The following is a 17,585-nucleotide window of genomic DNA, read 5'->3' on the forward strand; positions in this document are numbered from 1 at the left end:
GATGGAGGGTGAAAGACTGACGAAGAGAGTGTATGTGAGTGAGGTGGAGGGGGGAAGAGGGAGGGGGAGGCCGAGGATGAGATGGAGGGATGGGGTGGAGAGGTATATGAGAGAGGGGGGTGTGAGTTGGGAGCAGGGCAGTGAAATGGCAGGGGACAGGGCGACTTGGAGGCGATTTGTTTGTGGCCACCCCAAACGGGATTGAGGCGTCTGGCAATAGATAGATAGACAGATAGACCTTAATCCTTTTACTTGTCCATAGGCCACAGTCCTAACCATATGCGGTATCATATTACTGAATATATATATATATATATATATATATATATATATATATATATATATATATATATATATATATATATATATATATATATTCGCGGGAGCGTGCGCTTTCTTTCATTATATATATATATATATATAAAGTGATGAAGTGTACGAGGTTGGTAGATGGTAGGGGGATGAATATAGTTTTGAATGGTGAGTTGCTTGAGGAGGTGGAGTGTTTTAAATATTTAGGGTCGCATGTTGCTATGGATGGAAGAATAGATGCAGAAGTGAAGTTTAGAATAAATGAAGTAGGAAAGGTGCTGGGAGGAATGAAAAAAGTGTTTAGATGTCGTTCGCTTAGAATGGATGTAAAGAGAAGGCTGTATGAGGGTGTTGTGGTACCGACTGCGTTTTATGGGGCTGAAACATGGAATATGGGTGTAGCAGAGAGGAAAAGTTTGAATGTAATGGAGATGAGGTGTCTGAGGAGTATGTGTGGAGTGACGCGTATGGATCGAGTGCGAAATGATGAAGTGCGAAGAACTGGAGTTGTTCGGGAGATGGCTGGTAGAGTTGAGCAAAGGGTGTTGCGATGGTTTGGGCATATGGAGAGTGGATAATGAGCGATTGGTGGAAAAGATAATTAGATCTGATGTGAGAGGTGTAAGGCTGAGAGGGAGACCACGAATAGGATGGATGGACAATGTGAAGAGAGCGCTGGATGCGAGAGGGATGTCTGTTGAGCAAGGAAGAGTGGCTCTGCGTGACAGAAATAAATGGAGAGAAATTGTGAATGAATAAATGATGACGCAGCCCTGAGGGGATATTCTCCCACATTTGGTCTGATCAGCTAGTCAAGTCAGGTGCGAGTAAGCGGATGGGTCTATTATGATGTGGCATGGGTAAACCATCTCTGCTGTCGGGCCCTGCTGCGGATGTCACTGATTGCACTGCGCAGTTGACCCTTGTGTGGTGTGGTGCGGTGAGGATCTGTCCGTTCTCCCCTTTGGGGCTAAGATGCGAATGACTGTGTTTGAATGGATGAGTAAATGGGGAGTGTGTCGTCCTGTTTCGGCTACCTTCCTTTCCTTGGGGGAAGCAGCCTAGATATATATACTTAATGTCTCTGTTTAAGTTACAAGTTATATATATATATATATATATATATATATATATATATATATATATATATATATATATATATATATATATATATATATATATATTACTCAAATATAATTGCTTACAATGAAAACGCCATGTTTTGCGTAGATGTACAGTACGAAGATATTTTTAGCTGTCACACTGGTTTTGACCTGTGACCTGGTGAAGTCTCTAGGGAATTTCCTCACCCTTCTCTCACCCACTTTGTTCTCTCCTGTAGATGTGATTACAGGAAAGCGTTCGGGACATTTTCGTTTTGCCTTTTTCTTTATGAATATCAGCCAGTTTATGAATCAGGCGTAACCAAGTTATTTATTTGCATGTGTGTTTGTGTGTAATATATATATATATATATATATATATATATATATATATATATATATATATATATATATATATATATATATATACACAGTATATATTGGGCGACTGGCAGTAGACAGACAGACAGACTGATAAATAAACAGATAGCATGTCACTGACTATAATTGGCAGATAAATATAATTTAGCATTTGTTAACACTTAGGCTTGTAGAACACTCTCAGCTGGATAAGATTATCCTTCTTTACATGAAATAGAACACTAGAGTAGTCCCGACCATAAGAGGGTTAATGATACCAGAATAAATAAAATTCTTATGAATCTCTCTCTCTCTCTCTCTCTCTCTCTCTCTCTCTCTCTCTCTCTCTCTCTCTCTCTCTCTCTCTCTCATGTTAATAAAATATCTTGGCGTTAACTGGATTAAAATACGGAAGCAAACACGAACAAGAGGGTTGATAAGTAGTTGACTAAGACCCATGTTCTAAGAGGCATATGAGGCTTTGTAGCGTTTCTTCCTTAGCGATGTAGTTAGCATATAGCACCTGACCATTCCTTTTTATGTTATTTATATCGTTTCAGTGTAGGAAACGTTTGCATCAAACACGTACAAGAGGGTGTAATGTACAGAATAAATCGCTGAGAAAGATGTATTGGAAAATCCCCAGAGCCACCTAGAATACGACCCTAAGTGTTGGGTGTTAAGCTGCGTTAACCACTTCAGCCCGAGGACGTCTATTGTATAATATTTTTACTTCCAAAAAACTTTTTTTTTTTCTGTTCAACCAAGGATGGATCTCCAGTGGTGAGAGGGAGTACTGAAAGTTACATATAACCCCTCCAGTACGAATAATCACTCCTACGCACAATCAACTCGCCTGCAGATACCAGGAATGTCGGAAAAAAAGAAAGCATGATGAAATAGGAAAGACTTGGAAGCTGTATCTGGTACAAGTAACTGCACATTAATCACTACAAACAAAACTCCCTAATCTACGCGTGAGATTATATATATATATATATATATATATATATATATATATATATATATATATATATATATATATATATATATATATATATATATATATATGTATATATATGTGTGTGTGTGTGTGTGTGTGTGTGTTCGTCGACATATGTTTGTGATTTAGCTTGACTCTAGATAAGATTACATGGCTGACATTATAAAACATAAAAAAGGACCGGAAACTCGGGAACTTTAACCCTTTCTGGACAACTCTAGTATTAGGTTTCAGCCAACGCCAGACGATTCTATTGAGCTAGGATGGAGTCCTTAGATGTGTTAATACTGGTGCCATCAACCGTCTCACGATTGGGACAGCTCTAGTATTCTATCGCAACCAATGGCAATGGGTTTTATTCAGCTGAGAGTGCTTCACAGGAACGTGGTAGTTTTAAGTGGAACAGGATGAACTAGTCACCAACCGAGCCTAGGACTTTCCATAACTGAAAGAGATGAGAGTATACAGTACAGTAAGGCGTTACTAGGCTGTGCTGGGATTCACAAACTGCTTATGGTCAAAGTGCTGTTGCACCTGCGATTTTTTTTTTTTTTTTCCAGTGCAGAAAAAGGAGAATGTTTGACGTTCTTCGTACTGCATCTTCTGTCTGCTATAACAGATCTTATTATGAAAGGAGAATATTAACTTATCGTATATACTTATGTAACCAGCCCTGACGTTTACGTAACCCTGTCCTGAGATCATGACATCCTCCAGGTATAGTCAGGCTCCTGTGACTCACTCTGTCGAAGAAAGTCCTCTGGCGGTAGCTGGAATAAAACGCTAAATTTGCTTCGACCGTACTTTACTAAAAAATTGAAGGTTCCACTATTAATATTCGAGCTCGTATGACTCCCTTTCAGTAAAGTTAATTCATCTGGGGTTAGCATCTCAAGACTCAATACCTTTATCGGGCCGGTCAGACTGTTAGGCACAGTGTGTTTCCCTGATGTCGCTGTTCCCCCAGCAGTACAGTCCGGGACCTCGATGTAACACCGATTATTGCAGGTCGTGATCTGGGGGAAGACTGGCAGTAAGAACTTATTATCTGCCTTAATGATCCTCCTGCAGTTGAGAGGCATTAATATAGCCCTTCTTCAACGTCTCCATCACGGGAGATAAGAGGAAAATGTCAAGTCATCCCCGTGGGAAAAAAAAAAAGATTTGTTTTTATATCCACTGCAAGACGTCTACCTTAAGTAGAGCAGAATCGCCTGGCGGTATCAAGAATAAATACAAAAGACGTCATCGTATTGATTTAGTTACCCAATATTTGTTCAGGCTGTTTATGCTTTGGCTGGAACGATTATTTGATGATTTTTAGATTGTTGATTAGTTTGTTACCATGGTGCTATCCTGCCCTTCTTCCTTTCCCCTTTTCATTTTCATCTCTCTTGGACTTTTTTACATTTAACCGAAACTGAACATATTCTGACAGTGTGTCCAATCGTTTAGTTCGGGGTCAAACTCTGAATATGAATACTTCACTTTACTGGGCCTCGTTCTGATTATAACGCTCCCTGGGAAAGGGAGTGGAGGAGAATACTTCCTCAGTATCCCTGCCTGTCGTAGGAGGCGTCTAAAGGGAGCCTTTTGTCACCAATCTTTCTCTCCTTGCTGCCATTATGTCTTCGCACCACACTCTCATCTTGCTGTATCTGTATGTCTTCCGGTCTTGTTTCCTCTCTACTCCTATCAGATTGGACGTTCAGTTTCATGGTGTGGAAAATTTAAGAACTTCTCATTAACGTCGACCCTTCCTCCCTTCCTGGAAGGGTCAAGTCCGCCGACCCTATCAGCGCGGACCCTGCCAACGCCGAATCTGTCAGCACCGACTCTCAACGTTGACTCTGCTAACGCCGACTTTATCGATACGGACTTGGCCAACGCCATATCTGTCAACGCCGACTCTGCCTACATCCGTTATTCAGCCGAATTCTGGGCATAACGTATTTCATTGTTACGTGTTTCATGTCTGACACTGAAAACCCGAGTGCTCAAAATCTGACCCTCTGAAACGGGATTTTCTAATACCAGCTTTTATCCCGGCTCTTGCGGGCGGGGAGTTTGCATCGAACACGCATATGCTTGATTATGGCCACATTGTGACTATATATCATTCACGTTAACTTGGCATAGATTTTCGTCCTTTCCTGTGTGTTTCCCTTCGATAGGAAATTTTAGTGACTAGTGTCATTTCCTGGTGTCAGTCTGTTTCCGTAATTATAATTTAGAATTTAAAATGAAGAGATGGCATTATTAGGTAAAGTTAGAGCAAAATAGTAGGCTATATTCGCGGGAGCGTGCGCTTTCTTTCACTTTTTCTTTTTTACCATGGATTTATACTGGCTGTTTTATTTTTTCGTGTAAGGGCCAAATAATGTGATACTGTATTGCCTATGTGTTCATTTTTTTTATTGTTTTGTCAATAAGGTTTAATTTTGGGGGCAAAGAACCCTTTAGCTAATGGATAATAGCTCTGCGTTATTCCATGCTAGTATATTCAGTAACTTACGCAAATCTTTAGTAACCCCCCCTTGATCCGATGACGTATGCCCTGTTTTGTTCTTACGACCGCCAGACAACTGTATTCACCTAAGGATAGACCTTTCAAACTTGAGAGTTTTATTATAGTCTGTATTCACTACTTCAAGAGTAAAAATGGCTCTTGAAGTTGAAAAAATAGTCTGGTGATAGCCTGAATACAATGAAGAGTACCTGTACATAATCGAACAGAGGAGTTTAGTGACTACTTTTAGTTTAATAATTGGCCCAGGTAATCCACGTCCAGGAAGTTTCAGTGACACTGAACACATGTGTAGACACAGAAGATAGCCATTGTTCTTCTTGTGACCACCTTTGTTTATGCTCACGGTGTTAGGTACTGTACTTCTCTCAGTTTCCTCACCTAGCGAAGCAAAGTTGGACCGTGAGTTCTGTGAGTAGGCGGATGTGTTTCCTTGGCCTTGGGCGTTGTCCCGGGCTCACTGCTTCCCGTAAGCGCTTGTTACGAGCCCTTCTTAACTTTCCCTCTACCCAAGATCCCTATCCTCTACCCGTCATCATCATCATCATCCGCAACAGTATCTTTCTTCTCCTTCTTCATTACCTTGTCCTATATTCCCTGCATCCATTCGTCCGCTCAGATTCACCATTTATGACTTGCCTTTCCTATCCTCTCCATAAAATTTTCCTCCCATCCCCCTCCATACTTTCCTCCCTAATTCCACCATATTTCCCCTTCACCACCAAACCCCCTTGCCTTTCCTCCCACCCAACTACTATACTTCCCTTCCCCCATCCCTCCACCACATTCCCCTTCCTCCCACTCTCCCTCTCCTCCCAACCTACCCTCTTTTTTTTTTTTACTGCCCTTCACACACACACACACACACACACACACACACACACACACACACACACGAAAGATGGTCCCCACCCCCCATTTTTGGGGTGGAACTGGTGGCTCAGTTGTTAATGCTTTAGTCTACTGCTCTGCGGTAGTCAAGGCATGGGAAACGTTTGAAGTCTTTTCTTATGCTGGAATAATTATTCACACCATATCAGCTCATACTTGTAACAAACCAACTGTGACAAACGCAGACGTAGACGATATAACATATTCCACATTCACATACATTGCTCTCACGAGAAACTTCTTTCTTTTCTTGCTTTTTTTTTATTTTTATTTTTTTTTATATACTTGGTGTACACGAGGAGCTGCAAATTATGGCTGTCACTTTCCCACCGAGGAAAAGGTCCGGTCCAGAAGAGGCCCTCACACGCACTGATACAGATACAGATACAGATACAGGAGATGGTCACACTTTTGTCTGCCGTACCCGGATGTGTAATTTTGGATGGAATAGTCTTTTACCACCACTCATAAATTGTTGTTTATTAAATGATTGTAGTGTCGTTATTTACGTAATCGTATCATACAGTAGTGCAAATTTAAGGATTAAGGTACCTTAGAACGTTTGACTGAATATTGCATATTGGCGTATTATGTGTTCTCATTTAAAGCGCTAAATATAATGGTGGAAGGTGATGTGGTGTTAGGTGGGGACTTCCACCGTCCACTCACTTGATGTAGTTCAACCCTTAGGTAACTGTACTGATTTCCCGTAACCAATGAAACCATTCACTACGTTGGATGGTAACCATATAACCAAGTACACGCCTACGTTAAGGCGCTCCACCTGGATGTACCCTATTATTATTATTATTTTTTTTTTCCCCAAGAGATAGTTTGGGTTTATTGGATATCTAATACCACGCAGAGGAAAGTGACTCCTTACTTGTACCTTAATGTAGGGACTAAGTAACCAAGTCCAGGCCCCTGCGCTCCTAATGGGGTAGTAAAGAAATGGATGATGATAAAGATAGCATAATTATCAGTGTACATTAGGAATCCTTATAAAAATTACTGTATGTATAACTGGCGTTAAAAATCATACACATTTACTTTAAAAAAAAAAATAAGAGCATTTAATTTAAGACGCTAATAAACTTTCAAAATGCCATAAGCTTGCAAAATTAGAACTGTACGTATTATAGATTAAAAAAAAAAAATAAAAAAGGTTAGTAACCACTAAGTTATCAGCACAGTCAGACTTAGATCGTTACACGCATTTGACACAAACCTTTACCTAAGAATACGATAATAAACCGAAGATAACAAGCACCTGCCACAATTCTTTATCACCATTGTCCTAATAATTTAGCTATATGCATATTTGTGTGTAATTCACCCGGTCGGTCAGGATCACTTGATGGTCGTGATCGTTAACATTTTACCCTCCCGGAAGGGAGCTGAGAGCTCATATAGTCCGATCTAAGGGCAAGGCTGTGACCTTCACACACCCACACACCCTTCCCCTTGCTCAAGGGGGACAGTAACCACCCACTTCGTCAGTGAAACTTTTCGCAACCTGAGCGAGGCGCGAACTCCCGTCTACCAAATGGCAAGCGAGAACATTACCACTCCGCCAGCGAGCGATATGTGTATGTGTAGCGGTGTGTGTGTGTGTCTTGTTTTGTGATTGTTTATGTTTACATTATACACTAATATATATATATATATATATATATATATATATATATATATATATATATATATATATATATATATTTGTGTGTGTCTTGTTTTGTGATTGTTTATGTTTACATTATACACTACTGTATATATATATATATATAGATATATATCTATATATATATCTATATATCTATATATAGATATATATATATATATATATATAGAGAGAGAGAGAGAGAGAGAGATTGTGTGCGTGGGACTCGGTTTGTCTGTCTGTGTGTTGGCAGCATCGTTGAAAAACTGTTGGATGGCAGGTCACCAAATCTTTAATGATAATTGAGGACCATCGGAGGAACAAGTGATTACATTTCAGGCGAAAAAAGTTAAGGAATAAGGTCAAAGGTAGGGATGGTGCTGGCTTGGAGGAGATCTACGAGCTCTGTGTGCTCTTCTTATTGTTTTCGGTGTACCGAGTCCACCATAATATTCTCGAGTGCCTCCTCTAATTATCATACACTCAACTTATTTGCCACTGTTGACCGTTTTATAATTTCGTCACCAATCTGATTTCTTAATCTGTATGATCCATGTATTCTCTCACTGAACTTAGCATTTGGGACGTTGTGTTATTCGGTTGTGGTTTCCTTGCCAGTGACGATTACGCTTGTTATATTTATTTTTCTTTCCTCATAAACTGGGTAAGAAATGCAGTTGCCAGATCTGTGGTTTTGTAGTTGAAGCGCGATAACAAAAATCTTAAAAGAGTACATTTCTTCCCCTCGGCTTTCATTTGAACTGTCTTTCTGATGACATACTTCCAATTTCATTCTTGTCATTTTTTGTGGTCTGTCGAGTTTAGGTGAGATTTTTCGAATTTGAAGATTTAGCTGTAGCCTTCATTATTCTGGGGCTCTCCCAAACTAAACACAGTCGTCTGGTAGTGGAGAGATTGATTTACTAAAGGACATCCTCGAGCTGAAGGAACAAAATTAAATATCAAACAACTGGAGGATTTCTTTTTATTCAAGTTGCCTATGTATTTTGGTATTCCTCAGATGGATAAGTCTCTTAGCGTTGAACAAAGTGGCACATTTCTGTGAACATCAATGTTGTACTCAGTGCATGTTCGGATCAGGTATGGCAGGTGAATTTAGTGTATGAACCTCTGCAAAATTTACATGTTTAAGGCCGTTCACGGTACTACGGAAAGTTCAAATTCCAAAGAAAACACTCCCTCTTCCGAGACCCATGCACTTTTTAATTTCATCTCTTAGTGTCAGATTGACGGTCAGACTGTAATGATCATTTCCTACCTCTAGATTTCAGATAATATTTGCAGGACGCACAAGGAAAGAAAAGAGCAGAATCTTCCCATGCATTTTTTTTTCTTTTTTTTTTTTGCCTGCGAAAACATACCATAACAACGACAGGGCGGTGATCTTAAGTTTGTTAATGAATCCGAGCTGGTGACCGGAAGACCACGTGAACATCCAGCCAGCCTCTGTGTGACGCCAGCCAATCATATGCCACAGCCACCATGACGTCGTTCTTTAGTCATCGTTTCTTTCTAAGAATGAGCATTTGGCTGAGAGAAAATAATTGGCTGCATAGGTAGTTATGAGGGAAACATGGGGTAATTAACAGTCATCTGGCCGTTCCTCTGAGTTTAGATAAGGTAATTAACGCCGAACAAGGGCATAATTATTGCATCGTACCTGAACGCCAACATTAGTGCCCGCCAAATTGAGTGAAGGTTTTTGGTAGGTGAGTAAGCGAGACTGTGTATATAAACCGCGCCGGGCTGGTCTGCCCTCAGTTAATACACATCTCAGCAAGTAAGTTAGGTGTTGGAGTAGACACCTCCCTTCAGCCTCACAGTAAGTTATACCCAGCGTCGTTTTAACTTATATTTTAACTTCGAGGTATAGACAACAAATCGCGTTTTGCCGCAGAGGACAGAGAAGCTGTAACCTTTTCAATACGATCTTTTAATTGTTGCTGCCAGGCGATTATATTCAGCTGTGGAAGAGTTCCCTAGTAATGAGAGGAATTGATTGTTAACCTCTCCATCTTGAAAAATCTTTCCAACGCTTAATAAAATGGAACAGGAGATAGCAAGAATAAGACATGTCATCGGAATGAGGAGGTTAAAAATGAAACTTGGCTAATTACAGCACTTTAATCGTTGTATTTTTCTGTCAGATAACGTTTTGTATAGGAAGATGTGGGTAGTAATCCCCCAAACTACTCTACTGTAGGCATCATATTCCTCTGCACGAAGTAGTTAAGAATGAAATTTTATGGCTAATTTCGTGCAGGATGAGCCGCTAAATACAGGTCTGGAATATCCCGCAGTGTTTGGCTTAGACACAAATTCTTTGCATGTGTTGGGGAGAGGAGGACGTGTGAATGGTCTATGGAATATGAATTAATTTTTTACTGAACTTTATCAACAAGCATTTTGCGTGACAGGTGACTGAAGTTTCATTTTTACCCCAGGCTCCCATAATTGAATCAGATGCTTTAATCGTTACTCCATAAGGTATTTGGAAGTTCAGAACAATGCAGGTCGTGTGATAAATAACATTCTCCAGATCAGTCGGTGATCCGCCACTCGCAATTACATTCATGCCATTACTATATAGCATAAAGTTTACTGGAATCATCATGATCATATTGAACTTTTTCACAGAAAAAAAAAAAAATGAAAGGGATGCTCCGAATAACCTTCAACGCACATGCAATGACTGATGAATATCTTCATCTGTGTCGTTTAGCTGAATCGTTTCCCTTGCTAACCCCATGACCATGATGTCGTCTTAGTTGTTTTTGCTTTTGCTACGGCCAAGCGATTTTATTCAGCGGCGTTTCTGGATGCACCGGTACATGGAGTGTATCCCTTTGGTAAGGTGACGCCTTTTTAATTATTTGTGGTCCGTTATGGTTAGATAGTTTAAGTCAGTATGAAAGGATATCATCCAAAATGGATTATTATACTCGTTGAAACTGATGTGAAACTAGTGAAATCAGTATGAAGTATACTTCTGAGCGAGATACGTTGAAGCAGGATAAAATGACATCACGCTGTCCTTTAAATACCAAAGCCATATTACTGTAGGCAGCAACGGCAGTCATTGCTGTTGGCTAACTGGGGTGGGTTTTGTGGCGGTGGTTGGGGGTGTCTTGGTGTAGAAGAAAAGTAGAACACGAGTCGGCTTACTGCATACTGCCCGCTAATGTACAGTTACCTGCTCTCTCTCTCTCTCTCTCTCCGTAACTTCACGACTTTCTCGGCTCGACCTGCATATCCTCCAATCTGCCTTACTCTCCGTACTGTTCTCTGACAATTTCTTAAATTTTACTCCAAGCTTACCTTCATCTCAGTCACCCAGGCTCTTGTCTGTCTTTGAGTGTCCGTAGTTTTACTCATGTCTTTCAATTCTTTGTCTCATTATCTTTCAAGTCCGACTTTCTTTGGCCGTTACCACAGTTTGACTCCTGGCTTTCTTTCTAAATTATCACTCATCTTTCCAGCTTTCTCTTCACCCTGTGGCGAGGGTGTGGGGGCAAGAGAGGAAAGGAGTTGCTGTATGAGGATTAACTCTCTCTCTCTCTCTCTCTCTCTCTCTGGTTGTATACAGTTATCAAGGTTTTATGCTTTTTCATCATTCATTATTTTCCCTTGAACTAAATTTTGTTTTAAGTTTTGTAATTTCTTTTTCCCCTTCGCACACTGCATCCCATGTTCTCTTTCTGCATTGTCACCCATTTTATTTGAAGAAAAAAAAAATTACGTGAATATTAACGTTCAGATACGTGACACTCACCTGAATAAAATCGTCTGGTGTTTGTATGGGTATTGTTAAGGATATAGTATAAACACTTAGGTTTCTCTCACGTTCAGCTATATATAATCGTATGACATTAGCTGAGATCTGAGTTGTTTGTTTATAGGTGAAAAGTATACAGAGACTGAGATTGTGGGTTTAATACTTCAAGGTTAAGGTCGCTATAGGGTAACTTGTCTGTCCTCCATCTCCCTCCCCACCCCTTCACCCCCTCCCTTCCCCTTCACCCCCTCCCCTCCCCTTAACCTTGACCATGCCATGAACCCTAACTTCCCTCCTATTTACTGCCCATTACCTTATTATTATTATTATTATTATTATATTTCCTCTACCTCTTATACCCCCTGTTGTTATCCCTCCTTTGGATTGACTTTCTCCTCTCATTTTCTTCCCTCTCTCCGCCTACTTTCTTATTTATTACTTCTGTCTCTTCCATGCCACCCCCCTTCCGGTCGTTCCTGTTATCATTCCTTCCTTCGGAGAGAGAGAGAGACCTGCTGGAAGGGAGGTGGACGTGTGGGTGATGAAACAACTTTTTTTTTTTTTTTTTTAGCATTCCTCTCTCTCTCTCTCTCTCTCTCTCTCTCTCTCTCTCTCTCTAGTAGTTCACTTACTCCTCTTGGAGATTCTAGCATGGATCAACCGGCCTACTGCATTGATCCTCTCTTATGTTCTCTCTCTCTCTCTCTCTCTCTCTCTCTCTCTCTCTCTCTCTCTCTCTCTCTCTCTCTCTCTCTCATTAACCCTCCCCCCACATCACAATCTTCCTGATCCTCCCTACCACTCACCCCACCCCCGTGAGACCGCCGGGGGTAAGTTAAATACAGTACTCAGGGGAGGTAATAATCTTTTAATAGTCCCTTACTAATCCCATCCACGGTGCTTTTCCTTGGGTAGAACCACGGAATTAACTTTTTAACACCTGGACAGCGTTTATCTCCAGACGATTATATCTTGCTCGGGAAAGACCACAAACAACTTAGCCCGTATTCTCATCGGTCAAGGAAGCTCCCTATTATTTAGCTTACTACACCATACAGTCCTCCGTGTTGCATCATTTTATCACCGTAATCTGCATAGGTAACTTACAAAAGGATATTTACTAGCCATATTCAGACAAATTCTTAAGGAAGAGGTGATATGGAGTCTTCGTTTTATTAACTTCTACAGCGATATTTATATTCTGTTCATGGTATATCCTGACGATTTTATTACGCCCATATCTCCCATCCATCTATTTCTCCCTCCACCCACATTTCTCCCACCTGTTATGCTTTCTCTCACCCTCACTTCTCACCCCTCCATCCTTGCTCCTACCCTCGCCCTTCCCTCCTTTCCCAGCCTACCATCTTCTTCCCTCCACCCACGTCCCTCTCCGTGTCTCTCCACCCTACCATCTTCATCCCTGCTTCCCCAAACTCGCCACCCACACCTTCATCCCGCCACTTCTACCCTTCCCTCATCCCTTCATCCCCCACCCTTCCACTCTTCCCCTCCTCCCCCACCGGAACCTTCCCACCCCTCACACGCACATTATTTCCTCATTTTACACACACACACACACACACACACACACACACACACACACACAGGGAAACGAGACAAATATCAAACAACACAGTACTGGAAGTGTTAGAGTACATTCAAGGTCACACTTCTAGGTACGGCACACCTTGTCCTTCACCACCACTATACTGTACATAACATTGCATCATACCGTACACCATGCTCTTGTCGTGCCTGGGTGTCTTACTTTAAATCCGTCAGCCAAAGTATGTCATTTCTATTTAATTACAGTAGTGAAATGGGTTAGTCTGAAGATTAAAACAAAGTACGCTATTGGATCAAAGAGGTTACTACGCACATGTTTTTCCCCGCGCTGTTGACGTCATGCTACCCAGATACCCAGCAGTCACGCGGGCCATTGCTGACGTAGGCGCACTCCTCACTATTGGCGGGAAATTTGATAATGTGTATTATATTTATATATATTATTTATTATATATAAAGGGGGAAGCTGTTTCTGGTACTGAGTACAGTAGTTAGGTGTGTGTGTGTGTGTGTGTGTAATTCACCGGGTCGGTCAGGATCACCTGATGGTCGTGATCGTCAGCTTTTTACCCTCCCGGAAGGGAGCTGAGAGCTCATATAGTCCGATCTAAGGGCAAGGCTGTGACCTTCACACACGCACACACCCGTCCCCTTGCTCGAGGGGGACAGTAACCACCCACTTCGTCAGTGAAACTTTTCGCAACCTGAGCGAGGCGCGAACTCCCGTCCACCAGTTGGCAAGCGAGAGCGTTACCACTGCACCAGCGAGCGGTGTGTGTGTGTGTGTGTGTGTGTGCAGCAGTCTGGTCAGTCTTGAGTTTCAAGTCGCAAAATCTTGATTCCGATGATAATGTATTTAGTGTACTTTTGTTGTCCTGGTTGATGTATCGAACTGGTGACAGTGTAATGAAATAACAGCCAAACAATAATGTGATATTTGCAATATGGTGTTAATTTGTTTTGTTGCAGTACACAAAATGCGTGCCTGGTGTTTTCTTGCCGTGCTGGGGGTCATAGCTGCTGGGGCCTACGCTGCACCCGCTGAGTATGTATACTGTATATATCTTATTTAAGTTTTATTCCCCTGATAAATGTGTCTATAAATAAATATCTACGTCTGAGAAAAAATGAGCATCTAGAAAACAACACTTAGTAGGACACATACCTTTTTTAACATCCTGAATTCTACTTTTTTTTTTTTTTTGTTACTTGTAGACTTTTATTTAGATTGGGAGAGGGTTTTTTAACTGGAGGAGTTATACAGTACACAATCTTCATTATACCCCTCAGTACAAAAGCTCTTGTCCTAAGTTGTACCATCTTTTGCAGATAGAAAGAATAACACATTAAAAGATGTCATGAACTGAAGTAGTGTTAAGTATGTCTGGGTAAATAGGTAGAGAAGTCAGCAATTGTCGAGAACAGGATACAATGTAGAATTGGAGTAAGTGAATTAATAATCAGGTTATGTATATAAGTACATACGGGTAGCTGCAGTGCCAACAGAAATATATGAAACTCGCCTGACACACTCAGACTCTTACAAATTTACACAGTCGTCTAATTTACATACTCATTCACCCACCTAATTTATACACTCACGCACATTCGTATACTCACTCGTTGCAGGGGTTCACGTACCCTCACTGCTCTGAGGGAATGGTTCCAGCCTGTCACCTCGTACTTCGGCAGTCTGCCCTCCAAGACCCCCTCTGATGTGGCCAGTGATGTTAAGGAGAAGGTGGGTGCTTCTCCCCCTCTCCGTCTGTCTGCCTGTCTGTCTAGCCCAGATATGTCTGTGATAATCGTACTGTTGTATTTTTGCCGTCTCAGTATCCAACCAGTCTCATGTGTTGGTAGTAATTTGCATTAGGATGATAAACTGGTAGCTCTGGTTGAAATAGTCTTTCGAGTAACATAAGAGTTTCTATGAAGTTTTTAATGCTAAATATTTGGTATAATACAGGTGTTTTTGATGACGAACGTCAAAACTGAATGGATGGATTCATAAGAAAAGTTTCCAAAATTTTATATAAACGATTTGTAGAAGCAAAGTTTTGAGTTTACGTCACTTCTGTTTTAAGAGTTTCATTTTTTGGTGTATACGAGAGAGGAGGCTGGTCTGTGTGTGTGTGTGTGTGTGTGTGTGTGTGTGAAATTAAAGCGTGTGGGTGTTGCAGGTGACTGACGTGAAGGAATGGGTACAAGAGAACGAAGCTATCCAGGGTCTTGTCTCCTCCCTCGCCCCCGCCCGACAGTGGATCAAGGTAACAACGCCATCTTTATTCTTAACAGGAGAAGTTTATTTCCAGAGACAGTCTAGGGTTTCTCGTTTTATATATATATATATATATATATATATAGTACCGGTATATGTATATGAAGAATAAGTTTTTTTAATAACTAATTTTCCCATTTGTAGTAGAGAGTCAAGCAATTTTTTATCAAAAACTCATGAGGTAAGAGTATTTGGCGTGATTTAGCCCGAGTATTTTTATTTTTTCTGTATAATTTACGTGGGTAGGTCCAGCCTGTTGACAGTCTGAAGCTGTTTGTGAGCATGGGAAGTAGAGTTCGAATGTAATATGACTGGATAAGTGCAAATAGATTGTTAAATTTTCACAAAAAGTTTTCGTAAAAAAAAAAAAAGTTTTTGTAGAATTTGACAGCTTATTAGCTTTAATTTTAGCATTTAAGCAGTGCGAGTAGTTTTGGCGTACATTATCTCATACAAGGAAAAGGCTAAAAAAATTTCCCACTACAGTTCTCATATTGTCTCTTATCTGGTGTCTCATTTGATTACCTGTCTCAGTTCTTTCATTTCATCTAGTTTCTCTTCTTATGTATCATTTCATCTCGTTCATCTTATCTTTCTTTCATCTCACACATTTCCCCCCCCCCTTATTTCTATCCCATATCCTTTCATTTCTTGGATCTCCTCTATCATCTCACTTTGTTTCTCTCCTTATATCATCTCATTTATCATCATCATCATCTGGGCCTCTCACCCTAGGGCAGGATGACGAGTAGCAACGTCCAAACAGCCAAAGTTTGCCCAGTTCAATGGGCCACACTTCCATTCATTCATTATTCACGCCCTTGACATCCTGGCTCCATTTGATATGGCAAAAAAATTTCACCACGTTCTGTAGCTTCACATATTTATCTTCGCTTCATTTTCTCCTATATATCCTCTTCTTTTTTCTCTCTCATTTTCTTTCGTTTGTTTCCATATTTCTCATATCTTCTCATCAATCTCCTCTTGATTTTATTTCATACATTTTTTTTTTTTTTTTTTAAATCGACATTTTGCATTGCTTCTATCACATATGTTGACTATCACATCTACAGGAGAAGGCATCCGCGATTGGGGACAAGAGCTTCCAGGAGCTGTACGAGGACGTCAAGCAGAGGGTGGCCGATCTGGATGAAAAGGTTGGCACGTGGATCCAGGAGAGAGCCAAGTAGATTCATCATGACTCCCCTTGATTCTTCATGAACCTCGCTCTTCTTTTCACCCCAGCCATATATCCATCAGGCATTAGTACCAGTAGTGGAGAGAGTATTGTCATGAATTTGTAGCCCTAGTAGAGAGTGGGAGTACTGTAGCGGGCTGTAGCAATGAAAGAGTACTCTGGATTTAGTAGAATGGGTTAGGTACTGTTATGCATTCGTAGACTTTGCAGAAAGAGTGTGTGTTAGAACCAGACTTTTGCATATACTGTCCATGCCATCATCCATTGCAGTACTCTTTACATACTATTCTTGGTCACACACTCACCATTCGGTACTCTCCACTCACTGTTCTCTCATCAGTTATCACCTAGTAGGTAACCCCTTCGTTAAGTATAGCCATTTCCACTGCCATGATCATCTCAACCCCACATTGTCCCTCATGTGCCTCCATTTCTAAGACATGTTACTAGTTGTATTGAAATAAAACTTCCTCAGACAATTATTACTGTATGAATGATGAAGCTGGTAATTACTGAAAGATTGTCTATGCTCTTGTGGCCAGCTGTGGTATAATATGTGACCACCGGATTATTTTTGTGTGATAGCCATTAAATACTTCGGTATGCATCTATTGTTCCTTGTGTATATATATATATATATATATATATATATATATATATATATATATATATATATATATATATATATAGAAAAAAATACAGTAAGTATTTTGCGATGAAGCACAATATTGAGTTTGGCTGAAGGTAAAAGAAAATTAATGTGGTAGATTGTGCTGATTTAAAAGATGGAGATACAGAGTTTGGGATGCATTAAGAACTGGGTTCTCTTTCCCAAGTTAGAAGGAATGAGCAAATCAAAACTTCATCCTGTGATTGCTATAGTGATTGTTG

General features: G+C 40.5%; 1 protein-coding gene across 1 annotated transcript; it reads left to right on the forward strand.

The window, feature by feature from the left end:
- Window positions 1-9,654: 9,654 nt before the first annotated feature.
- Window positions 9,655-17,174, forward strand: LOC145411318 (uncharacterized). The gene is made up of 5 exons (XM_080281345.1): window positions 9,655-9,696; window positions 14,188-14,263; window positions 14,848-14,959; window positions 15,399-15,485; window positions 16,570-17,174. The coding sequence occupies exons 2-5, from the start codon at window positions 14,196-14,198 to the stop codon at window positions 16,684-16,686; spliced, it is 384 nt and encodes a 127-aa protein (XP_080137471.1). The 5' UTR covers window positions 9,655-9,696; window positions 14,188-14,195; the 3' UTR covers window positions 16,687-17,174.
- The last annotated feature ends 411 nt before the right edge of the window (window positions 17,175-17,585 follow it).

Source organism: Coenobita brevimanus, chromosome 89 (assembly GCF_032717465.1).
Source record: "Coenobita brevimanus isolate Jiangsu-jjx chromosome 89, ASM3271746v2, whole genome shotgun sequence".
Lineage (NCBI taxonomy): Eukaryota > Metazoa > Arthropoda > Malacostraca > Decapoda > Coenobitidae > Coenobita > Coenobita brevimanus.

Coding starts and splice junctions, on each gene's coding strand:
- LOC145411318 (XM_080281345.1), top strand. CDS start 14,196: ATGCGTGCCTGGTGTTTTCTTGCCGTGCTGGGGGTCATAGCTGCTGGG. Junction 14,264..14,847: donor GCCTACGCTGCACCCGCTGA/GTATGTATACTG, acceptor CACTCGTTGCAG/GGGTTCACGTACCCTCACTG. Junction 15,486..16,569: donor CCGCCCGACAGTGGATCAAG/GTAACAACGCCA, acceptor TCACATCTACAG/GAGAAGGCATCCGCGATTGG.